At 35.9% G+C, this 26,007-nt stretch overlaps 2 protein-coding genes across 3 annotated transcripts; one reads left to right on the top strand and one right to left on the bottom strand.

Annotated features, from left to right (window-relative positions):
• Window positions 1-395: 395 nt before the first annotated feature.
• Window positions 396-6,968, bottom strand: LOC135649273 (uncharacterized). 2 transcript variants are annotated; one of them, XM_065167481.1, is made up of 7 exons: window positions 6,754-6,965; window positions 6,518-6,635; window positions 6,349-6,392; window positions 3,204-3,314; window positions 2,379-2,471; window positions 2,111-2,229; window positions 396-739 (listed from the first exon to the last, which is right to left on the bottom strand). In XM_065167481.1, exons 1-7 carry the CDS (start codon window positions 6,843-6,845, stop codon window positions 615-617), a joined length of 702 nt encoding a protein of 233 aa, XP_065023553.1. In that variant the 5' UTR covers window positions 6,846-6,965; the 3' UTR covers window positions 396-614. The 2 variants fall into 2 exon arrangements, with proteins under 2 accessions (XP_065023553.1, XP_065023554.1); XM_065167482.1 differs by lacking the exon at window positions 3,204-3,314 and having other exon boundaries at window positions 6,754-6,968.
• Window positions 6,969-9,698: 2,730 nt separating this feature from the next.
• Window positions 9,699-24,370, top strand: LOC135649814 (WD repeat-containing protein WDS homolog). The gene is made up of 4 exons (XM_065168659.1): window positions 9,699-10,597; window positions 13,476-13,577; window positions 14,427-15,065; window positions 24,056-24,370. Exons 1-4 carry the CDS (start codon window positions 9,920-9,922, stop codon window positions 24,233-24,235), a joined length of 1,599 nt encoding a protein of 532 aa, XP_065024731.1. The 5' UTR covers window positions 9,699-9,919; the 3' UTR covers window positions 24,236-24,370.
• The last annotated feature ends 1,637 nt before the right edge of the window (window positions 24,371-26,007 follow it).

The raw sequence follows: 26,007 nt of genomic DNA on the forward strand, positions 1-26,007 counted from the left end.
TTGCAGACAGCCAGACGGCTGAAAAACATCTTTAGATACAGAGTCATCACTTACAATGCATCTCTATTTACACAGATTATCAATCACATGCAAGCAAACAGATCTTAAACCGAAAAGAAAAGTATAGCAGTAATAGTTGCATACCCAAATCTACAACTATGCTTCCACAACTTTCGTCCGAACTCGGAGACACTTTGCCAAAAGTGTGAGAAATTGAATGGCTTTATCAACATCAGTCATTGCACTCCATTGTCACGAGGACCATGAAATCCATTCAAGGCATCCTTGAAGTTGAAACAGATTATTATTGCAGGGAAAGAAGGCACTTGCGATCATTGCAAGTTGTTCAAGCAAGAATGATCATCCCCCATATAAGAAGACAGACCACCACAGCATTAATTAAGCTCAGAGGCTCAAGAGCTGATTGTATATATTTTTTCATAAGTGTTAAGAATTCAGCCAGATGCAGAAATATATTGACCATTGCAGGGCATGATACATAAGGAAAGATAAAACATCGTGTTTACCTTCAATGAACTAAATTTGCAGATTTACTAAAATAAAAACAGGCTTTCATTTAATTACATCTCATCATAAAACCAGCCAAAATCACATCAGCTTTCAAAAACCTCCAGTAAAAGAGACTGAAGTGCAATGGAGTATTTGGCAGTTCTCGTTTTAGCCAGGTGATTGCCTGAGATGCTGCTATACTTCAAAATGAAAGAACCAGATATATCACCTGTTAAAAAAAGGATACAAATAATTGTGCTATCAGACTAAAATGCTTGCATGATTAAATTGCTTAAACCTGGAATTTAGTAAATTAATGAAACCAGTCAGGTGATAGGTTGAAATTGGCTTTTGCATGAAATTTCCAAAATTGCAGCTCAACCTAGTTGGATGGGCATCTAGCAGTGAACAACAGAGAATACTGCATCTGGACTTGCAAAAGATTTCTAGCTAGACTATTAACTCATTAATCCAAGACCACATTTGATTACTAAAACATATTGTACAGAACACAAAATATCACATGCAACAAACAGTAGCTAATAGTTCAAGTCATGTTATTTTTTACACCTTGTCTGAAATTGCTGAAGTTACAAATTTGTGTTAGCCAATCAGATAAAGAAGCTTCTGAGGAAAGTTTTGATGGGATAACTTTTGTAAGAACAGAAGGGGAAAAAATGAAAGACCAGAAAAGAGATGTAATTTCTTCAGTTTACGATTCTTGTTAAAAGTCAGATGGTGTACAAAGGTCAAGCATGGAGAAATTTTTACAGGCTTGACAATCGTGCCTAGGCACCTAGTGGTTTCCTCATTTTTAGGCAAAACAGTTACCTGATCACTTATGTTGCAATCAACCGGCCACTTCTGCAAGAAACTAATGCTTAATTAGGTAAGTGACTGCTTTCTCCACAAAAGATCACATATCATATATTACACCTTTAATAAACATTAAACCATTTATATGAAGTTCATACATCATATGCGTCCTGCGTACACGCACCTCAACTATTCACTTACATCAAATCATGGTCAAATTGTAGCACATTATTAGTTCTTGCTAAACTATTATGATGTTTACGCTATTCAATCAACTTTTGCAATTTAAGTCACTCATCTTTTGCACTCAGTGAGAAGTATGAATTCATGTTATATGTAATTCTCTTGTTTAATTATTTCCAAAATAAATTTATAAAAACTTATTTTCATGTTGCTCCTTTTCATAACATGTACAAAAAAGTGACTAATCTTTAATTGAATTGCATATTCTTTTATCGTACATAGTTTTGTGGGACTATATATATTTACTTGAATAAAATATTGCATTTAAATATTATATTTCAGAAATTTTTCCTAGGCATCCAACTGGACCATCTAAACCATTAACCTTGGCATTCATGATAAAACCTTAGATATCACCGAATACAACAAACCAACATGATGCAGTTTAATTATTAGTGATTCTTCAGCACTGCTCATTATTAAGAATAAACAATCAGTAACAAAAAAAAGAATAATATATCTCATCTAAGCACGATAAGAAATCCACATTTCTTATTCAAAAGAGTTTTTCAATTATGACCAATGTTCCATAGAAAAATACCCTGAATTGTCAAGATGCACTGAACCCATCTCTTATAAATGAATAACAATCTTGGGCTGTCTCCTTGGTGTGTATCAGCAAGTAAAAGGTTGCACAATCTTTGGGCTTGCTGTTTTTGGCTAGATAGAAAACAAATAAGATGCTATTGTAAATATTTGAACTTGCACAATACCAGAAAATAAAAATGCTATAAGGTTTTCTCATCAAATGAAATCTAGAACTTTGCCTGAATTATCAAATAAAAATTTGTGCTTGAAGCATTTCTTACTTCGCATAAGCTATAGCATCTTGGCATAAGGCCATAGTTCGAGCCATGGCAAGATCTCTACCCCTTGCATTGCCATATTTATGTTGACAACTCCTGAAAATTCAATAAACATACTACATGTTGGTGCATTAAAAGGAGAAAAATAATAAGCAATGAATGAAAATCCACAGAAACAAGGCATTACAATTATATAAAGAAAATCTGTTTACTAAACTATGACTGTATAACATAGGTAAGGGAAGAAAATCGATAAATATTTTAGGAAGTTCATTGTGATCACAAATTGCTGCTGTGAAATAGAAGGCAAGTCTATTTAAACCCCTCGTTATTTATTTAGTTGCACTATTTAAATTCATGGTATAATCCATTTATTCACAGTTCATAGCTCATAAGTCCTAATTAGAAGCATACACATGAATTGGTCGGTTGATCCAAAGAAGAAATCCACCTGATTTTGCATGAACAAGGTATCTGACTTATATTAGAAGGTAACTGCTACTACACTCGACCGCAGCATTGGTGGGTTTCTTTCACAATTTAATGCAGATACAACACAAAGTGAAAAAAAATATATATCACTATTTGTATTCATGATATAATCCATTTAGTCACAGGTTATAGCTCAATAAGTCTTAACTAGAAGCATACACATGAATTGGCCCATTGATCCAAAGAAGAAAGCCACCTGATTTTGCATGAACAAGTTATCTGACTTATATATTAGAAGATAACCAGTAACATATACGTACAATGCACAACAGCAACAGCGATTAGTTTCTTTCACAATTGAATGCAGAAACAAAACCAAGTAAAAAGAAAAACTACCTATCAATAAACAGATCTCCAAAATCATCAATGATTATTGCAGTAGGAAAGCTCTTGTACAGATGAAATGCTGCAAAATACTTTGTGATTCCCTCATAGTCTTCAATGTACCTACAAGCAGATGGAAGTTTAAACTTAATCTGTTACTTTCCTTTCAAGATTATGTTAATGTAGGTTCTTTCTATTGACTAACAAGCCAAATTTGAAAAAGTTTTCCATGCCATCTGAAGCATGTCTCCTACAAATGTCTCGTTACAATGCAGGTAAGTGGGCCAGTCCCAGACCAAGAGCTGCCTCCACATGGACCTCCCTGTTTCTCAGTCCAGATGAGTCATGAGGTTCCACTGGGGTCGAAGATGGCAAAAGAGTACGACGATTCCTATCTTTATGAGGATCACAAGTCACATCTCTTAGTCCACATCAAGAAAGGTTAGTAACCCTTCATGAAGAGCAAATGGATTAAAAATTCATGTTTGGACCCTCCTAAAGAGGCTAATGCTTCCTCCACTTTCCCGTGATGTGCAACTGCCCAAAATAAAGGGTCAAACACAATTCAACCACAAAGAAACAATGAAGAACAGCAACATATTGAAAGAATAGTCTATTTTTTTTCTTTATAATAGCCTATAATTAGAAATTAAATAAAGGCCTTGCAAGTCTCCTTGACATCCTTTCCATAGTTTTTTTCTATCTTTTCAGCAAAAAAAAATAATTATCTTTTATCCTGCTATTGGGAGGTCGCATCTCTTCCCCGAACAAGAGAAACTTCAGCTGGGGATGTTATTTTTCAGGGTTTAGAATCAAAGTAAGGTAAAACCAATATTGTCAAGAAATGCTAAAGAGGAGAAAGTTGATTTGACGAAATAGAAGAGTCTGAAGGATGTAAGTAGATGAGCCAAGATCACAAATGATGTTGATGATGATCTGGTGGATCTTGATGATCATTAAAGCTCTTGGATTGATATATGGTTTCATTTCTTTTGTTTTGTTATTTAGATATGAATAATTAAATTATCATTTTGTTGATTGAATGCTATATAGACAGTTAAACTTGTGTAATTTGGTGCTTTGATGGTAATCATCTTGCATATGTTATGATATAAAACTTGTATTTTGATTGATGTTTTTTATTTTAATCACTATCTATAGTCTATACTGTTATATTTTCATAATTTTATTAAAATAAGTGCCTTGATTCACTTGGGCAGGCACCTAAGAAGCTAAGCACCTATCACCTTAGACAATAAGAAGCCTCAGTGCCTTATAGTGCCTAGTATTTTTGACAAAATTGTGTGACAAGGAACGAAATTTTGGTAACCGGACATGTACTGGTCAATGGCTGAACTAGAGTGGGTCTGACCCATGCCGACATACTGACACATAGTATGCTGTCGTATACCGTGGTACCGTTTAACTTCAAGGGGAGGTCAAAGAAGGAAGAAGGAAGGAAAGAGGAGGAGGCGGAGGAGGAGGAGGAGAGCACGCATTGAAGTAGGAGAAGGAAAAAAAGGTGGTGGAGGAAGAGGAGAGGTACTAGAGCATAGAGTGTGCTGGGCTATGAGTGATAGGTGGATGGGCAGCAGTAGGTGGGCATCGACGGTCAGGCTTTGATGTGGAGGGAAGATGTCTTCTGAGGAATTGAAAGCATTACAGGGCAAAAACTATCAATCCAGTTCTCTATTAAAACAGCCAGACGTACTATTTAAAAATATAATAAACCGTCTGAAATGGGGCATCTACATCTCGGTTCACACTTGAACTGGTAAACACTGGTCAGTATATGGACTGGTCCGGGTGAAATTAAATTCCTTGCCAGGTGAAACCGATGGCTACTTTTAACAATGAATAATGATGTTTAAGTTTTCCACTACTGGATGCGAGAAGCTATTAATGTGATGATGAAGTTCCAAAAAGATATGAGTGGACTCAAGGTGATGTTTCGACACAATTAAAGAGAATTCAGGTAAACCTTTTTTACTGTTCCAGGCCTCTTATTTGCTCAAATTCCAATATGTCACATTCTCTCAGCATTAAAGCATAGGAGTCATAGTTTTTTTAGTTATTATTCTTGTATATGTCTCCATAACTCCATTGTATCTTCTTAGTGAATCTTCAGTTGGATAGTTATCTATACTAGAATCTTCTTCACATGTCAGCTTATTTTGATTGCAAAACCATTGCATTTACAGTGGAGATGGAAATGGTTCAAGAAATATGAAACCTTCCTGATCCAAATCTTACTACATCCTTTTCATTATAATTTGTCTTAAAATTTTTTTATCAGCTGTTCGGCTCTATAATTCATTTCTATTAAAGTGAAATTCCCATGTATCCTTCCAAATTAATGCTGTACAAATTGTGTCATTGAAGAATTTTGTCTTATTTACAACACCATGGAAGAAGTCAAGAATGCTCTATCCTTTTTTCTTTTTTCTTCCCCCTTTTTATGTTGCCAAAGTTAACGAGATCAAGATTGTGTTCGCAAGTACATGTCTAAATTAATATCTAAAGTAAAATTCACAGTAACCAACTTTCCAGTATTCAGAAACTTCAGGTGAAAGTTAACCAGATACCTGAGTACTGTCACAAGACATGAGATTCATATCTCATAATTTGGTCATATCACAACCATATGCTCCTCCAAATTAAAAAAGTCGTTGTAGATGCAATACAAACATTTAATGTCAACCAACAAACTTTGTTCTACAATCAACATTGCCTTGCTCATCTAGGTTAGTCAATTTACCATAAGATGTGGCATATCTTCTGCTGCCAAATTCCAGGACGAGCCAATTTTGAGCTCACAGTGCATTAACCAATTTTCCCATTCATGTGTAAGATAATTCCTCCAAATGAATAATTAAGTTCTAATCCAAAAAACACAAAATAAAAATTTTACGTTTACAATTATCTTGTTACATTTACATATAGAAATAGGTAAGTAACTAAAAGAATCCATACTGCCCAAAGTTGGTCAACCACAGCACAAGCTCGACTAGATTTTATAACTTTTTCCAGTAGCTACATGCACGTATATATACCTATTTATCATTAGATTAAGATGCCCATTCTATTAAGTCAAAAAGAATAAAAAATGTGAAATCGCGATAAAAAGAGGAAACATCTGTGGATTAGAATATCTTACTTCATTTGTATCCTTTCAAGCAATTCAGCAGCTGGATCGATGTCCTGAAAAAGAAGAAAGAAAGTGAATCTCAAGAGATCAGAAGAAAAGAAATAATGAACAGAATACAAAACGGCCTAGTTTTCAGAATCCAAATGGAAACAATGAAAGACAGGCTGAGAGAGAATGCCTGTGAAAGAAAGGGTGGCTTGTACTCTAATCTCCTCTTGTTACAGATGAAAACCACATCGCCATTTGTCTCCGATGCGCGGTTGATAGCGAATTGAAACAGAAGAGACGTCTTCCCACTGATTCCTTTTATGAAAGGAAATGCATATTTATGTGAGCAACGAGAATCCAGAGATGGGGTCAGGTTCTTAAAGAAGGAAAAGGGTGTAGAGAGGAAGTGAGGAAATAGAGGGAGACCAGGAAGGAGGACCGGAGAGGAGGGTAACGGGCGGTACGGCCTCGGGGGCCCCGCCTTGCCTTGGCCTGGCCGAGAAGAAGCTTTCCAACATCTTCGTGGATACAAACCCCGCCGATCACGTGCTCGAAGAAATGCTCCACCGGTTGGTGCTCAATTGAGAGGTCTCGACAACTCCTCTTTTGGATCGAGCTGATGTGCTTATTAGCGGATGCAGCGCCTCACCTTGGCATGTCGGCTTTAACGGATCGGATCCGGAGTGTGGCATGACTTGAAAGTTCGAAAACGTAGCACTTGCAGATTAGGTTGCATGTCAAAACTGGCTTCATGTTCAGAATGTTCTATCTTACGAGTTATCTCATTACATATTGTATGGTTTATCTCATTAATCCGACAATGTCAAATCCATGGCAAGAAAATGCTGTACAACAATTGCCTACGAATCTTAAAAGGTTTTTGAGTTTGATTCTAACTAATTTGTAAAACAAAGTTAAAGCCGAACGATTCGACTAGCATTCTAAAGTTTACTTGAACAAAACCTGATAACCAAGTGTATTAATGTATCTATAATGGTCAAAAGTTATTGTCCAGTTGATTGTTATGTTTAACAATTGTTATTCTCATGCTTGTTATGTTTTTAATATTTATTTTAATCTTTTCTATCTAAGAAAAATGATTGATAGAATCAAATTTGTTTCTTGTGTTTTTCTTTTTTAATTCATTGGCATCCATTTGAATCCATATTCGTCCTACACTTCATCCACTTACGTTCTCCTTTTCACGTATTTGAACCAGTATCGACTGATTCGAAATGGATATAAATTACGGAGATTAACACTTACTTAGAGTAAGAACACTAAACCATCTAAGTTTTGAAATAGCATGGACATCTACTGACATGAAATATTCTCCCACATCATATATCTATCTATATATCACATTCGCATTCACCTCTCTAAATTTGAATTTAACGTATACATTATCTAATTTTCATATATATATATATATATATATATATATATATATATCATTAGATGGATGATCGATCAATATGTAATTTTGCCTACAAAATACATAATAAAACAGACGATTCCATGAAAAAAGCCTCAAATTTTGATTTTGATTTTGTTATGAAAAAAGCCCTTCATTTTTTAAATGTCTTAAGAGAGTCTCAATTTTATAAAATAATAAAAATATCCTCATTGACAATTGATAGTTTTATTTTTTGAGTTTCCATCGAATCCCAAGTAGTCCGAGCCAATTAAATGTATTTGGTGTTAAACCAATTGGTTCAATGAAATCAGTATTTTTTAATTATACGTTTTGTTACTGAGTTAAATACACTATAACCATGTCCAAAAGCATCGTAACATAATATTAATTTATTCAAATTCTCACAAACCTTAATTTTTAACATTATTATATGCATTAAGGTTTCATAAATATTTTTGATGAGTGTTTTAAAGTAATTTTGAATAAAGATTAAGAACTCTTAACATATTTCAAAATAAAGGATGAAAAACTTTTATGTTTTTATATAACCTTACTTTAGGAATATATATTTTGAAATATTACAATATTTATTTATTTATTTTATTTAATAATAATAATAATAGAAAAACCTTGGCTATAATATTTTTGAATGAATTTATAGTGTTTGTGACATTGACTCAAGATACAGTGACAAATTGGTTTAATTAAAAACACTATAAATTTTTTTAATTGATAATACTATAAATTAGTTTCAATTAATTAAAATCCTCACCAACCATAATTATCAATTTACTATTGATCTTTAGATATTATAAAATAACTAATATGAGAATCAGAATGGAATTAGATGAATATTACGAGTGTTTGACATATTTCAACATAAAATATGATAAAAGTTTAATTTGATAAATTTGTCTTAAATTTAGTTCTAAATATTTTAGAAAATCTTATAATATCTGTGATAATTTATGGTGAAAGAATGAGTAACAATGTTTTTGAATTTTATAATAGTAATTTGTGATGGTTCACTGCATTTAAAAAAAAAACTTTATAACTGGTTTTAGAAAATAAATTATAATAATTTTGAATTAAGCAATAGGATTTTTGATTTAATAATCAAGAACTTCATAAACCAAAACCGTTGTAGCACTAATAAAAAATAATATGATATTGAAACAGTTTAACTTAAATTAGACTACAATGAGAAACCCTCCTTTTTAAAGATATATTCATTTTTTATACAAGAAAAAAATTCTCTTTGGAAAATATGAAAATGAGAGATATGATCTCGAAAAATAAAAAAATAAGAGGATTTTCCTAGAAAATCACCCTAATATTTTTGTCACAAAATAATCATACCAAAATAATACAACCATGTTTGTCATCAACCGCATCAATCAAACTGAACAACGGGCAGCGTGACTTACCCTGTTGAACGATGTCTTCACAACCCCTGCAGCCTAGTGATCAAGAAAAGGACATGCGCGTGCCGAGGACGGAATCCCACACAGCAAAACAGAGTGCCGGGGGAATTCCAGTGAACCCCATCAACGGCCGTTGGCACGCGAGCAACCACCCCAACATCCTCCGCCGCGGCCATCCTCTCCTTGCGTGACGCCCATCATTCGGTCCAATAACCGGAGGCTCAATCTAGAATGGGGAAAGAAAACTGTTCATGCCTTGTCCTCCCACCACTCGACATCATCCTCATCCGGCGGCTGCGATCTGCCAACGATCCGCCCACAACACCACTTTTCCTGCTCCATGAGTAACTACCCCGAATTCTACCCGTCTGATAGCCGGAGAAACAACCATTTTCTCGTGGGTCCCGCATGCAAATCGGCGCAGAAGCGGGCGTGGTCGGGAACGGGTAGGGACAGCGAAGGTGCACGTTGGAGCTCAAACAACAATCCGCCTCTTCGGCTTGTTAATTTATCCGATTTCTTATTCCTTTCTTCTGTCCGCTAAAAAAGGTTTGGCATTTCGCAAGCCATCGTTGGATCTCGTCTTCTCCTCTTCCCCCCAAAGCCACTGCTGTGGACTTTCAAGCCTCTCTTCTTCTTCTTCTTCTTCTTCTTTGTTTAGTCTATCAAGCAAGCCTTCCGAGGTCTCTCTCTTTTGTAGTGTTGCTTCCCAAACCCTAAGCCCCTCCAAACTGGCGAATTTGCAGGACGAATGGAGGCTAATGAGAATCCAGATCCCAGATCGCTTACGGACGCCAAATCGCGCGAGGTTCCTCGTCGGGTGCTCGGCGAACGGAGGACCGAGTTCGTGAGGATCATCGTGCAGTGCCTCTACTCCCTCGGGTACCGCCGAGCCGCCGCGACGCTGGAATCGGAGTCCGGGGTCTCGCTTGACTCGCCGGAGTACACCGCGCTTTTCCTTGACGTCATGGCGGGCCGGTGGGACGACTGCATCGCCACGATCGAGTCTATCGAGGATATGGATTGCGGAGCCAGGGCCGCTGCGGCTTTTCTGGTGTGGAAGGAGCACTTCTTGGAACTCTTGGGGTTGAAGGATGGGTTCTTGATGGCTAGGGACGTGCTGTCGGAGCGGATTGCGCCGCTGGATATGGACCGGCAGAGGGTTCATGGGCTGGCAAGGTTGCTCATTTCGTCGGAGGGTATTGTTAATGTGGAGGACCGGGTCCGCAGGAGATTGGGGTTGCTGCTGGATTTGGTTGAGGTACTGCCGCCGTGGGTGCGGGTGCCTAGTGCCAGGTTGGAGCATCTCGTGGAGATGACTGTTCTCAAGCAGATTGCGTCCTGCTTTTACCACAACTCTCCTGGCGAGGTAACTCTGTATGAGGATCACAAATGCAGCCAAGAACAAATCCCTTCCAAGTGCAGCCAGGTTGCTTGTATCCCTTTTACTATAATCCGTCATGTTGAAGAGCTATCTTTTAAGACTTGTTATAACTGGAGTTCATTTTTTTTTATGTAATGTGCCTAAGTATTTGCTTCACTCATAAATTGGGTATGCTTGAAGGCCAAACGCATTCCACTTGCAGGAAATGGAAACGATACTCTGAATTTGGTAGGGAACTTGTTACATGAGGCAATCACCCTTGTTAATGTTATACCAATGACTGCTGACAACTGTTTCAGTTTCCACCAGAACCTTTAATTTCTGTGACACTTCAGTTAATCCGGCATAACTTATTCGATGAGCTGATCGTGTTAGTTTGACTAAGAAAACATATCCACTAAATGCTGAATGAGGTTGAATACAGACGATTGACTGCAACTAGCTGAAAATAATAATACAGCCACATTAGTGGCATTATGATTTGTGTAGCTAGTTTCCTTCTCCATTCCTTTGGAATTATTTTAAGTTATTTTAGATTGAAAAGAAGCTACAGAGTTCTTCATGGAAGCCATCCTTATGAGAAGAGTTTAAAATCTTTGGTTCAGTGCCAATGCCGATCAATAGTTGGACCAGAACGCATTGACATAGTGACACCCGATATATGTCAGTACATACTGGAGGGGAGAGAGAGAGGAGTGGAGGAGGAGGAGGAGGAGGCAAAAGAAGAACAAGTTGAAAAGAAGTCATAAGAGGAGGGGGGGGCAGATAAGGAAAAGGAAAAGACAAAGGAGGAAGTAATAGAAGAAAAGATGGACTAGTAGGAGGAATAGGAAGAGGCAAAGGATGAGGAGAAAGCAAAGGCGGAGGCAGCAGGGAAAAGATGGACTAGCAGGAGGAGGAGGAGGAATAGGAAGAGGCGAAGGATGAAGAGAAAGCGAAGGAGGAGGAGGTGGCAGAGGAAAAGGCATATCACTAAGAGGAAGGAATGGTGATGTAGACGAGGTGGTGAAGGCGACAACAGTGTGCTACGGGACAGAGGATGTGGCAGCAATGATGCAACGATGTGACAGCGAAGCGGAGGAGGCGACAAATGAGGGGGGAAAGAGAGATCAAGTGAGAGGAGAAAGATCATGTAAGAAAGAGAGAGAATGCCAGAATCAAAGAATAAAAATAATAGCCATTGCTCATTTGTTAAAAACTACAAAGAAAGATTATAGAGACTGAGTGATTAACTTACTACCTGGTTCCAGACTGTTCACCACAGGGTAAGCCTGGTACTGTGAACTGACTGTGTGGTATCGCCCATGTTGGTACCAAACGACTGAAATCAGCTGTTCTACACTCTGGTTGGCTATTGGATCAGTATATATATATACTCGTACGAATCAGTACAAGTGGCATATGTTACCTTGCTTATGGGCACCATGAATCACAATAGTCATCTTTATGGAAGTCATCATTATAGATGCTGAAGTCCATCATGGTGTTGTTGATATATATATATATATATATATATATATATATATATATATATATATATATATATATATATATATATATATATATATATATATATATATATATATATATATATATATATATTCATCTCAAATTATTGGTGTTAATCATTTTTTAGTAGTCATAGTGCGACTATTTTGTTAGAAAATTTATGTTCAATCTGAACTAGCCCTTATGAGAATGAGCGAAAACATTGGTACGATAGTTCTAGAAATAATCTTTGAAATAGACTCTTTGATTTCAATTATGAACCTAGTAAACAATTTTACATACGAATAGTGCATTTTACATTTACTATTTTACCTTCGATTTGCTCATTATCAATTAGATTGTTATTTTATATAATGTGGTAAAGGTTGGGGATCGTTTTAGTTCTAATTTGTAGTTTGTACTGTAGGGCCTTTTGTTTGTTTGCAAATTTGATATGTTTGAAGGAGAGTTTAGTTATGTTAACTTGCAACGATGGATATAGCACTATGAATTTACAAAACATGCCACATGAGTTGGTCTCATTAAAATGGTTAAAAAATTTTCCCTGCAAGGTTAAATATATACAATTGTTTACAAGTAGCTCATTCAGTTTACTCTAGAATTGCAATAATAAGGAGCATAATTAACTGTTTACAACTAACTTCGAGATCCAAGAGTTTCTTCAGGAATTTAAACTGAGATTCAGGATTTAGAATATCCTCAGATTTGTTTGATATATAAAGGATAGTTCTGAACAGATCTTTTTAAGATAAGCAAGTGATTATTTGTTTTGGTGGCAAATGATCAATCTTTCATTTGCTGACACATATGAGAGAGAAGAATTTCTCTAAATTTTTTATTGTTGTGAACTTGCTCATACTCCACTTTATACTTTGTTTCTTGGTACAATTATCATGGAGTCTAAGGAGGCCTTTTAGAGTTGTTTCTATTCTATTCTTAGTTCTGATGCCTACTGATGAGATGCCTATCTACATCAAAAGATGGTATAGCATGGAAAGTTATGCCTTGCATTTTATATCATGCAAAAGAAAATACCATATCAGATTTTTTTTATGCACAAATGTTTTGCAATTAGTATTAGAGTGGTCATGGAGCCAATGTACTTGTATTTTGGTTGTTAAATATTCATTCCTGGGTCAACCTGAGCACATTTTCATTTTGGGAAAGAAATCAAGTTCCTTCTTCCCCTTGGTGAGAACCATTATGCTGTTTTCAATATCAAGGAAATAATTGATTTCTTATATAACTCACCTTTTTTTAGAGTATTTTTGAAGGAAAGAAAGTCTGTTCTTCTTATGATTGTAAATTTTAACTTTGCAAGACTAGAAGAAAGAATACATTCTGTCATTCTTGTAACAGTTTAATATCTTTTGATAAGTTTGAAACAGGTGTATTACATTTTCCATATGTGCAGATATTATATGACCACAAAAATGAAGTTTGGTTTGTTCAGTTTTCACATAACGGGGATTACTTGGCATCGTCCTCTCGTGATTGCACTGCCATCATATGGGCGGTATGACTTTGCAACTAGTATGTAACAAATACTATAGTGCTTTCCCTTACAATCTTTTATTATCTGTATTTAGTGATAGATTGTTAGGATTCTTGAATTGTTTGTGTTGTATTAGTTTTACTTGGTAAGAAAAAGATTATTTTGTAGAAACTTATGCACAATAGAAACTATGTAGGTTCAAAAAAAAAAAGATCAGCTCATTCAAGTTTATGTTACTGGAGTCTAGCTAATCCAATTATACTTCTTGATTTTTTTTCAACCTTAACAGATATTGTTTAGTTATGTTTCTGTAAAATTATTCAAGGATCATATTGAGCATGACCCCTAACATCAGATGCAGCTGCAGGTACTGTTATGTAATATGCACACATACGCGAGGCTGGTTTCATCTGTGTATTAAAGTGTCTAATCATCCTTTAAGAGGGAAAGTATATTGAGGGGCCGCATAAAATATTTGGAACTAAATTTAATAACTATGCTAATATTTAGATTGGAGACCATGTTAACTAAATCTAGTAAAATTTAACAAAATTTTTTTCTGATAACTTTATAAAACTGACTTCTTATAGATTTAATATTTTTATTATTTAGATGGAAGGCAGCGGCTTCTCATTTGGTTTGTCTTGATGAAATAGTCTCTAACTTGTGTGCTATATTTAATTAGTTTGTTCAAGTGCAACGAATCTCATGAAAAATTGTCTTCAATAGTTATTTAGCATTTGAAGGTGCTCTGTAAATTTGATTTTATATGAATGGTTTTTTATCATAGACAAAGGTTTAAAAGGAAATAGCATTGGTGATAACAAAGAACAAATATTTGATTTTTTTTCATTTTTCAACAAATTATAGGTGAACAAAGATGACAGTATATCATTAAGGCATGTTCTGGAGGGCCACATGAAACCTATATCTTTTCTAGCATGGAGCCCAAATGATAGAATGTTACTTACTTGTGGTAATGGAGAAGCCCTAAAGTTATGGGATGTTTGTGATGGCATGTGCAAATTCACATTTACTGGTGGAGCAAATCGTATCATCAGCTCATGTGCATGGTTTCCAGAATCTGAGAAGATAGTTTGTGGCAGCTGGGAGCCTGATAATCGAATCTTCACATGTGATTTAGAGGGAAATGAGCTGGAAGTTTGGGAGGGAGAGAGGATGCCAAAAGTTACTGATCTTGCTGTGACACCTGATGGGCGGTGTTTGATCAGTATATGCTCCAACAAAGAAATTTTAATACGTGATTTCCATAGAGGAAATGAATGGAAAATACACGAAGAACACTCTATAACCTCACTCTCTCTTTCAAGTGATGGACAGTTTTTGATTGTCAATTTAAACAGTGAGGAGATCCATTTATGGAATATTAATGTGAGCTCAAGCTTGCCAGATAAATTTAGAGGGCACAAGCAGGGAAAGTATGTAATTCGGTCATGTTTTGGTGGATCAAATTCTTTATTCATTGCCAGTGGTAGTGAGGATTCACAGGTGATGTTTCTTTTAACATTATTGTTCTTTTAAATTTTAATGCTTGCATCAGTTATTTTTCTCATTAGTGCAACCATATTTTTAATATATATGGATGTTAATATGTTTTGTTATCCTACTGTACCTTTTAGGTTGTTATGCCATTTTAATTTGCATTAGTTTTGTACAGAATACTAATAATGAATCTTGAACTATTGGTTCTTCTTGGTGGTGACCTAGATTTATGTTTATAATTCTTCTTTTAGTTTCTTAATGGCAATGCTAATATTCTAGCTCCCAAGTTTATATAGATTTAATGCAAATTTTGTAGGGAAGAGTTTATGAAGCTTGATAGCTCTCTAAGCAGTGCCTAAAGCATAGAAAGAGACCTTTAAAAGAGTTTCTAAAAATATTAGATATTTTTAATGTGCGAACTTGTAGAACCTAATATACTTGTTTTCAGATTTTTTTAATGCCCCACTGCATGTGCACTTGCTATATTTATTATTCATTCAAGACTAATTTCATATTACAGTTCAACTTTATTACTGCTCTGATCATATTTTTATTATATATCTTGAGATAAGAGTTGATGTTTATGGTTGGATATAAATCTAGAACTGAATCTTGGGAGTTGCATCCTTTCCTTTTGTTTCTTGATAAGATTATTGGCTGTTCCATGTTTTTTTTATCATGTTTTAATTTGCATACTTGGTTGGAAACATTTTCTGCTAGTAAACTTTTTTAACAGGAACATGTACAGGCAGCATAGTTGATATTTGCTGTTTTCCAATCTTTAGTATGAGTTAATGCTTACCTGACCTGTAAAAATGGTTCTTGCATATGTTAATGTTTCTTGCTGCTGCTGATATTTGCCACATGTTTTTTTTTCTGTGGCAGTGCAGCATAACAAAGTTATGTACTTCTGTACTGTCTACTGTATGCCTCTCAGCCACATGTATGATATTAAGAAGCACACAAACTGCCCTGATTATAGAGATGCCTCGGCATGGGCATGGTACTGTACCACTGTTGAGTGACGTGTAGCACGAGTTACCTAGATCATTGTTCTTGCCATGGTTCCAAATAATACTTGGACCAGTGTATGCTGAGCAGTATTTGATGCTAGCTCGATGGTGAACTGGCACATGAATCAGCCCTTTTCGGATGGTCCTGAACTCCTGATCAACCCTTTTCGAGTGGTTTAGTGAAGGTCAGCTTTTTTTCTATTTAGGATTATCACGTCGCCTCTTTCTCAATCTTTCTCACGTAAGGTTTGTTCGTCAATCTCTCTCACATTATCCCTCCTCCTTAGACACCCACAGCCCATTGCCACCAATCAGCCGCTCGGGCCCCCACATTGGTCCACCTGCGTCTGACTTCGATTACAAAACCGGCAGTTTCGATTCCAAGGTTTTGGGAGTCGGATTCGAGTAGCTCTGATTCTACATTTTTATTTTAAAAAAATTTAATTTGTAATTAAAAATAATTTTAAGTAACAAAAGGATCATAATTTTATTTTAAAATTTTGATTAAAGTGCCACTTTGAAAATCGGATTTATTTCTATACACATAATAACATAAAAATAGATAAAAAAATAAAAACATCAATCATTACTAGTGTTGGATTTCCTGATCATTCCTTTCATTGATAGATCAAATAAGTCTTTATTGTCTTTGTGTATGATCACTTGGCTCCATTGCTCCTCCTTGGTCTAGTAATAAACACATGCTTAGGCTACACATAATAACATAAAAGTAGATAAAAAAAATAAAAACATCAATCATTGCTAGTCTCGAATGTCTTGATTATTCCTTTCGTTGATAGATCAAATAAGTCTTCATTGTCTTCATGGATGATCACTTGGCTTCATTGCTCCTCCTTGGTCCAATAATAAATGCATGCTTAGGCGTTAGCTGATTCAGGGCTCATACTTGAATGAGTATAATCCAGGATACGCCCCTCGTGTTGAAAGCTTGCTCCGCAGCTATCGTTGACATCAGATTTGCTAATATTTGTCTTGCAATGATGGCTAAAATTTGGAAGGTTGTTGAATGGTGTACCCACCATTGAAAAGTGGAAATCCTACCTATAGTGCTATTACCAAACTCAAAAGAATTTATTATATTAGTATCAAGTTGGGAATTCGAGCTTGATTATTTACTTGGATTCTTTTATCTTTGCAATAATAATTTCTCCCCTCTACTAATTCTACTACTTTAATTACTAACTTGATCCATAGATTGAGAAGATTGGGAGGTAGCTTGTTGTCTATTATAAGTTGCACTATAATGGTCATATAAGTTTATGATATTTTTTTTTAACTTTTCATCATTTTTTTCACCAATATTGAGATCTAAATATAAACGATCAAATAAATTCTTAAATAATCATGCAAACCATCGACTCTACGAGGATCAAAACAAAAGCAACATGGAAAATAGGTAGAATATCTAGAAAATAATGTACCAATTTAGTTTTCATTGTCATAATGGTCATTTTCAATTCAAATTATTTTTGAAAATAATGCTGACAAATTATTGTATTTTTAATCCATAATGCATAAGCTAATTTTAGAGAGAGAAGCTTTGCTATAGTTTTTTCCTCCTTCATGGCTGTTTGTGGTTCATCATTGACGGCAAAGCATTACCCCACTTATGGTGCTCAGAAGCACAGGCTATCACCACTCTCTCAAGGGCGTTAAGAGTCATTAAGAAATTTGCCTCGTCTTTTGACTTGGCAATACATAGTCCTAACATAGAGGACTCGTCAAGAGGGCAAGCATCTCCTTTTGCATCCTCTTCAGTTGCAATCTTTTGTGCGGAGAGATCTGTGGTGTTACATATGGACAACCATCATCCTGCGGATGTTGCATCACATCCAACGGTGTCGCCTCCCCCTACAAATCTTGACCTACTTGCGGTTAGAAGTCCGATCGCTTCTTCCCACATCAACATCCCTTCCACGATGTGCTCTTTTTCCTTACTAGAGCTTTCCTTTAGTGTTGGAGCCTTGTCGACGGCTGACGCGGGAGTCTTGATAAATCTCGACGTTTCAAGCATGATCTCCTCCACAATCTTGTGCATGATTGCTCCTCCTAAGTCATGCGTGTTTCCTTCCTCGGAGACGGGTGCGTTACCACCCTCAAATTCCATAATTGACGTGAACCCTTCTCTCGTTGACCAATTCACAGTGTCAAAAGTCTAGCATGGGTCCCCTCCTCTCCTCCAATCAACAAGTTCAAGCGAATGATGGTGTGGCATCGAATGCTTCCCCCTTGGATCCTAATATTGTTGCGAAGTGTTCACTCGTTGCACATGGGATGAAGGGTGTTAAGGTGGCCTAGACCTCTTTCAATATTGCCCATCTTACAAAAAGGGCTAGTATGCTCAGGAATAAGCCTTTGAGTTCTTTTTTTGCATCTTTATCTTGCGCTAAAAACTACTCTCTTCTACGAGGAACCAATATTCTCAAATGAAGGCACTCTTAAAATTAAAGCGATCGAGGAGGAAATACTCAAAGGAGAGGAGTACGGAAAGAACTCTTTGATTGGATACTTTGTTAGTTCACGATCATCATTTCATGTTGTCAGAAGCCGAGTAAATACTATCTGGAACCTATTGGATCCCTTGATGTCTTCTCTTTGGAAGTGGGTTTCTTTCTATCAATATTTAGCAATAAGGAAGATCTCACAAGAGTCAGAGTTCGGACTAACATTCACAATAAACTCATTCTTCGTCCTTGGGATCATGACACTCGTTTGGAGAAAATCAATTTTTTGAATTATTCCTCTTTGGGTGAAATTCTACAATCTCACCCTTTTCATATGGACTCTCAAATTTCTCAATTCTATTATTAGTGGCATTGCCAAACACCTATTTATAGATTAACTAATAAGCAATATTACAAGCTTGTAATATGAAAAGGGGGAAGCTTGTGACATGAAAAGGGGTTTGCCAATGCCACTAGCAATGAAACTGAGAAATTTGAGAGTCCACTTGAAAAGGGGGAGGTTGTAGAGTTTTACCCAAAAAGGAATAGCAAATTATCAATTTTCTCCAAACGAGTATCATGGTCCCAGGGATGAAGAATAAGGAGTCTATTGTGAATGTACCATGGTTCAGACTTCATAACTTTGGTGAGATCCTCTTGATTGCTAAATCTGAATATAAAGAAGCCTACTTCCTAGGAGAAGACATCAAGAGATCTAACTATTTCTCGATAGTATTTACTTAACTTCTTATAACATGAAAGGGTGGACATGAACCAACAAATTAATCGATTAGAGAGTTCTTCAAGTACTCTTCTCCCTTGAGTATTTCCTCCTAAATCGTTTTAATTTTAAGAGTGCATTCATTTGATAATATAGGTTCCTAGTGGAAGAGTGTAGTTTTTAGCGCAAGATAAAGATTGCAAACAAAGAACTCCAAGGCTTATTCTCGGGCATACTAGTCTTTTTTACAAGAGGAATGATATTGGAAGAGGTCTTGGCCACCTAAACACCCCGTATCCCATGTGCAATAGGTGAACAACTTCATAGCAACATTAGGATCCAAGGGGGAAGCATTCGGTGCCACATTAACATTCTCTTGAACTTGGTGATTGAAGGGGGGGAGGGGACCTACGCTAGACTTTTGACACTATAGATCAGTCAGCAGGGGAAAGGATCCATATCACGTGTGGAATTCGGGGGTGGTAACGCACCCGTCTCCAAGGAAATGCATGCAATCTAGGGAGAGCAATCGCTCATGAGATTAAGGAGGAGATCATGCTTGAAATGTCGAGATTCATTGGGATTACTAATCTGTTGATCGTCGGCGAGGCTCCAACACCAAATGAAAGCTCTAGCAAGGAAAAAGAGCATATCGTGGGAGGGATGTCGATGTGGGAAGAAGCAATTAGACTTCTAATCATGACCAGATCAGGATTTATAGGGGGAGGCAACACCATTGGATGCAATGCAGGTTGTCCACACGTAACATCGTCGATCCCTTCGTGGAAGAGATCACGAGTGAAGAGGATGCTCAAGGAGAAGCTTGCCCTCCGAGGAGTTCTCTATGTTAGGACTATGCATCGCTATGTGAGGAGACGAGTTAGGTTTCTCAATGATGACTCTTGACGCCCTCAAGAGAGTGGGTGCAGCCTGGCCTTTTGTAGCACCATAAGCGGGGCAAGGCTTTGTTGGTAGTGATGAACCGCTGACGGCTATGAAGGTGGTAGAACACCCTAACGGAGCTTCTCTCTCTAAAATCAGCTTGCACAACTATGGATAAAAAATACAATAGTTTGTCGGCATTATTTGAAAGGGCAAATTTATCCTTTTTTTCCTATTTTTATATTTTAAATTATAAAATAACCAAATGCCCCTTTAAATAGTGTTTATTTGGTTATTAGAAGGGGCAAATTAGTCACTTGCCCTTGATGCTTCTAACAGTTGGTGTTGGGCCTTAGCCTGATCCGTTGGGTCGCCAAAACATTCGATCAACGGTCAATTTTGATCGTTGGCCATTTTTTTCTTTTTGTAATTGTTTAGGCTAACTGCTAAGCCGGTTTGGTTTGGGTTACAAGCCGATTCGGTCCAGGTTCAAGTTGAATTGGCACTAGGTCTTTAGGCATGACCATGGTTTGGTTCGACCTAGAATCGAACTAGATTGGATTCGGCTTGGCAGTATGTCAATTCGGAATGTAATCAAAACCGAAGCCCTATTCGATTTCGGTTCGGTCCTAATTCAAACCGAACCGGGAGCAAGTCTACTAGGCTTGACTAAAGTTCACTTCAAATTGGAATTGAACCGGAACCCAACCTGGTTAGAATCAGAATTGAATTAGCCTAGCAGTTTATTGGTTCGGAACCAAACTAGAATCAGGCTTGGGCGGTTTGGTTTTGGTTCCAACTGCACAGATTTGGAATCGAAACCTTTCCAATTACTAAATAGCAGCTAGTTGGGGGGTATTTTGGGAAGAAACAATCTCAAAATATCTATAAATACCTCCTAAGCTTCTCATTCCTTCTCACTCCAATTCATTAAGCAATCATAATACTCTCATAAGGTCTCTAAGTGCAATATTCTTTGCAATAGCATTCTCTCCCTCTCCTAAGTTCTCTTTATAATTTTAATGGCAAGTGGAAGCTCAACGCACTGGCCTCAACATTCATGCATGAGGATAACTTCTAAAGCTTGGTTGTGCCTACTTAAGAAAGCCAACACTTCCTCGTAGAGCCAAATGAAGTCGATAAATTCTGATGGCTCATGCAAGTGATTTGCAACTACTATTAGATTTTTCAAATTTAAAGGAGGTGAATATGAAACATTTAGAATGATCTTAAGGACTAAGGGAAGGGGAGCAAGCATAAACAAGGTCCCTCTTTGGATTTTTTTTTTATTACTTCACTTTGGAGCATGAGATACCTACATGATAACTTGATAAGTAGCATGATGGAGTTTCTATTAACTGTTAGAAAATGGTGTCATTTCCTCCGCTGTATTAGGAATAAATGGAACTCTTACAACATTTTGGGGAGTCATTTACATACATACAAAAATGAAGGTTAAAGGTTATAGTCTTTTGCTGTGCCCCTTTAGCTGAGATATTGTAACATGGTACATATTACACGTCCCATATATCATATTGGTGTGTTAATTTAACATGCTAGAATAATCCATGTCATGGATTCAGGCCTTGTATCTATTGGATATCCATCTGTATGGTATGTACAAGGTGTGTATTGTGGCAACTAGCAACACCTAAATTAATGATATATATTCTAGACTAAGAAGCACAGACACGTTAATTTGGTGGGCATATCCGTGTTGGACACAGATATGCCACCGACATGGCCAGACACGTGTTTGTTATTTATTTATTTATTTTAATTTTGGACATGCATATTCGTGTCAGGATAACTCTCTCCCATTGGTCCACGCCCTTCCTCATCTCTCTCGCATCCTTCCTCGCTCACATGATGTGCATGCGAGCCTACGGTATCGAGGTAGCAACTTTATGCTAGGCCCATGTCCCTTCGAGGGTGATGGAGAAAATGACCGCATTGTCATTAGGTCTAGTGGAGTCACATTGTCGAGGTAAGTATTTTTTTTATTTTATTCGTAATCGGTGCAAGGGGTAAGAGACTTGGATTAGTTCAATGGATGAGGGTCCACGTGGGGCCCATTTGATGGTCAAAGGCGAGTGGTGGGTTTAGGCAATGATTAGCATGTTAACATTTCTTCTCCCTTCTTCCTGAATTGCAATTCAAGGAAAGAGCAAGATGTCAAGCGTGGGAGAGAAAGATGTGAAGCGTGATAATTCATCGATTTGCTACATTAGTCTCTAGAAAAGTTAGGAATACTAGCATTTTATGTATACTAGATGTTATTTACACACCAAGAACAACACTCCAAGTGACATAGCAGTACGAAAGCTCAAGAGAAATTGTTATTTACATACCAAGAACAACACACCAAGTGACTTAATAGTACAAAACCTCAAGAGAAATTATAGCTGGAATATGTATATATATAGCCTATAAGCTTGGAGCACTGGGAATAGTGGTCTAGTGCTTGCATGGGAGTAGAGGCATGAAATCTTGGGAGTTTGAAGATTTCTTACGGAACCTAGAGATTATGTTAAATTGCGACCCTTAGTCACCGATAGCAGAATGCGAATCCTATAACAGGATTAGAATGTCAGTGGTAATAAGGGATTCTAGGCTTCCAACGGTAGAAATCGTAATATCTGTTCACATTGTTGAGTCTATAAAATTTAAGTATAAATACTACAAAACTTATGTTAATCGAATATTAGTGTTAATCGAATAATATATATATATATATATATATATATATATATATATATATATATATATATATATATATATATATATATATATATATATATATTAAAAAATATGTGTCCTAATTTTTTTTAAAATGACGTGTCGCTGTGTCTGTGCTTAGATTCTAGATTGTCACATACATGGGCATATAGATTTGTAAGGAGGATTTTTCTGTTTACGTTTAAATAGAATGACCAATCATGCTAATGCAATATAAAGTCCCTTGGACAGTCTCTTTTTCTATTGTTATGGTAGCTGTTCTTTTAGTGGTTCTTAAATGGAAAAAATCAGATCTCTTAACCTAAATGTAAAAAAGAAAAAGATCAGAAGAAATTTGCAAATATTAATTAGCAATTAGTTGTAGTAAGGCACAATAATGAGAATAATAAGGTTCCTGCCCTTAAAAAAGAGGTATAATTGGTCATCAACAAAAAGAAAGAAAAACCCAACAGATTTCAAGCTTTAATTTGAGGCAACGATTTAATTATTGGAGAAATATGATATACAAAATCAGATTTGCATCACTTCTTTGATGTCAATGTAGTTGTAATTTTGCTCTACATCACACATACTGCTTGTTTCGATTCCTTGGAACATGGTCTTTAAGACATCTGGTTCATGTATGTTCTTGCAACACTAAACAGATATTTCTTTCTTTCCTTTTTGTGTGTAGTAATAACATATCCAAGATTATGCTAGAACTTGAAGCTAAAGAAATCGGACAATGTACATTAAGATCTAAAGCTCTTTCTGTGTTAATGGTACACACCTATTCAGTGCAGTATGCAGTATTTTTTTATTTTCATCTGTGGGGCTTGATTATTAAGATGAAGTGGATACAATATTCTTGTCTGGTTACAAAATTTGATGGACTGAATGTTACCATACCAATTATCAGCTGAAAACAGATTGGTTTGTTGCCATTAAAAAAAGTACAATATGTGGAGATGAAACATGATCATATAAGGATCAATTGCTTCTTGAAAGCACAACTAAAGTTGTCTACTTTTTGGAAATGTTTATTTTTTGGTTTAAATCAATGCAAGAGTTATTTGTAAGGTTAGACTGATTAAAAAGCTGGAGTCATGATCGTTTTATGTTTCATCATTGAGATTGAAGGTTATATGAAGGTTTTATGTTTCTTGATTTGTTTTGACATGAATGCATCTTCTTCAGATCTATATATGGCAGCGACACCGTGAAACGCCGATAAAGATCCTAACTGGCCATTCGATGACTGTGAACTGCGTGAGCTGGAACCCTGCAAAGCCTCGTATGCTGGCATCAGCAAGCGATGACCGCACAGTTCGAATATGGATGGCTAACGTAAATAACAACACTAAGTTTCATATGTGACTGAGACCTACTACATCCTTTTCTGCTTCCTTTTTCATCTGTAAATAGATGTACATCATAATTGTAATTTGTGTCTTTCGATCTAACATTGTTTTTGCGCAGATTTTCCAATAATTCAAGCCTTTGTCAGAGAAATTGTTGTTTGTATAATAATGAGACCCGAATCTCTCTGAATATTTTTTAGCTTGGTACGGGAGGTTAGGATGATCAAGATCCAATGGGCATTTTGTTAATGGTACTATAGGTAATGGTACTATTAAGATCAAGGTTTTTTATTTCGTATGGGATCTATCGAGCTTTGTTTTTTATGGTATGGTATGAGCATATTGAGCAATACACCAAGTTGTATCGTTCGATATATATATATATATATATATATATATATATATATATATATATATATATATATATATATATATATATATATATATATATATATATATATATATAAAGGGGGTATAAAGCATTGACCTCATGATATTGATAAGGATTTCTAGGACTTAAGATAAAGATGAGGACATGATGCATACAGCTTGGACACATGCATCATGACCAAGGACAACCGATGACACGAGGCTTCTACCAATAGAAACGTCACCTTGATCACCCCAATCGTTAAAAGTCACCTTGGGATCACCCAAATCATAAAGAAACAAGATTACCATTATGACAAGGATCGCCTACATTAATTACCGTTGTAAGGTCTGACACATTTAGTATAATGAATTTAGAGGTCATGTTCGTTTAGTTATATAAATCTTTCGTTTGAAAAATATGATTGTCATACAGTTAGATCAAACACAAATATTGTCATTTACCAACAAAATTTATAGGATAATTTATGAAAAAAATACTAGTAGTTAGTTTTTACTATGTTCCGTTTACTCTGTCCCATATTTAGTTTTTATCGAACTATTTGGAGATGTTTTTTTTAGACTTTGATCAAAATAATCTCAATGAAATCATAAAAAGATGATGATTTATCTTTTGATTATGTTTAATTCAATCGTTTAGAGCTCAACCAATGTTTTGGGATAAATCAAATCATATCAGTTTAATTAAATCTTAACTATTTAATTTAATTTAATTGAGCCTTAGATTACTTCTTTATTGTCTGCTCCTCCTACCTCTTGGCTTCCTTCACTTCCACCTCCACCTTTTTCTCCCCCTCCTCAGCATTCTCTTACTTCACATATGCCTTCTCCACCTCCACCTTTACCATCTTCCCTTCCCCCTGGTTTCCATCTTCTCCTCCTACTCCTATTTTGCCTCTTTTGTCTTTTGCTCCTCCAGTGCCCCTTGCCTCCTCCCTCTTTCTCCTCCTTGTAGTTTATCTAGATAAATTATTAGACTTAAGTCATATTTATTCATAAAATATATTTAAAAATATACTAGCTTTTATATAAAATTATCCTAAATTTACCATAAACTAAAAAAACTCAAGTTATCTAAAAAATATATTATTTTTTTAAAATTATCCTAAATTATCAAAAAATTATTGCACTCGAGTTCCACTCGGATTGCACTCGAGTTATACTTATTCACAAAGTATATTTAAAAAATATATTAATTTTTATTAAAAGTATCCTAAATTCATCATAAAACTAAACAATCAAGTTATCCTAAAAAATATATTAATTTTTAATATAAAATTATCTCAAACTACCCAGAAAAACCATTATACTCAAGTTACACTTATTAACTAAATGCACTAAAAAATATATTAATTTTTATATAAAATTATTCTAAATTCATCAAAAAATAATAACAAA

Source organism: Musa acuminata, chromosome BXJ3-9 (assembly GCF_036884655.1).
Source record: "Musa acuminata AAA Group cultivar baxijiao chromosome BXJ3-9, Cavendish_Baxijiao_AAA, whole genome shotgun sequence".
NCBI lineage: Eukaryota > Viridiplantae > Streptophyta > Magnoliopsida > Zingiberales > Musaceae > Musa > Musa acuminata.

Excerpts from the sequence above, each read along its gene's own strand:
- LOC135649814 (XM_065168659.1), top strand. The coding sequence starts at position 9,920 with ATGGAGGCTAATGAGAATCCAGATCCCAGATCGCTTACGGACGCCAAA. Across the intron at positions 13,578-14,426 it reads GCACTGCCATCATATGGGCG|GTGAACAAAGATGACAGTAT; the intron begins GTATGACTTTGC and ends AACAAATTATAG. Across the intron at positions 15,066-24,055 it reads GTGGTAGTGAGGATTCACAG|ATCTATATATGGCAGCGACA; the intron begins GTGATGTTTCTT and ends CATCTTCTTCAG.
- LOC135649273 (XM_065167481.1), bottom strand. The coding sequence starts at position 6,845 with ATGTTGGAAAGCTTCTTCTCGGCCAGGCCAAGGCAAGGCGGGGCCCCC. Across the intron at positions 6,636-6,753 it reads CTCTCCGGTCCTCCTTCCTG|TGGGAAGACGTCTCTTCTGT; the intron begins GTCTCCCTCTAT and ends AAAAGGAATCAG. Across the intron at positions 2,472-3,203 it reads GGAGATCTGTTTATTGATAG|GAGTTGTCAACATAAATATG; the intron begins GTAGTTTTTCTT and ends TTGAATTTTCAG.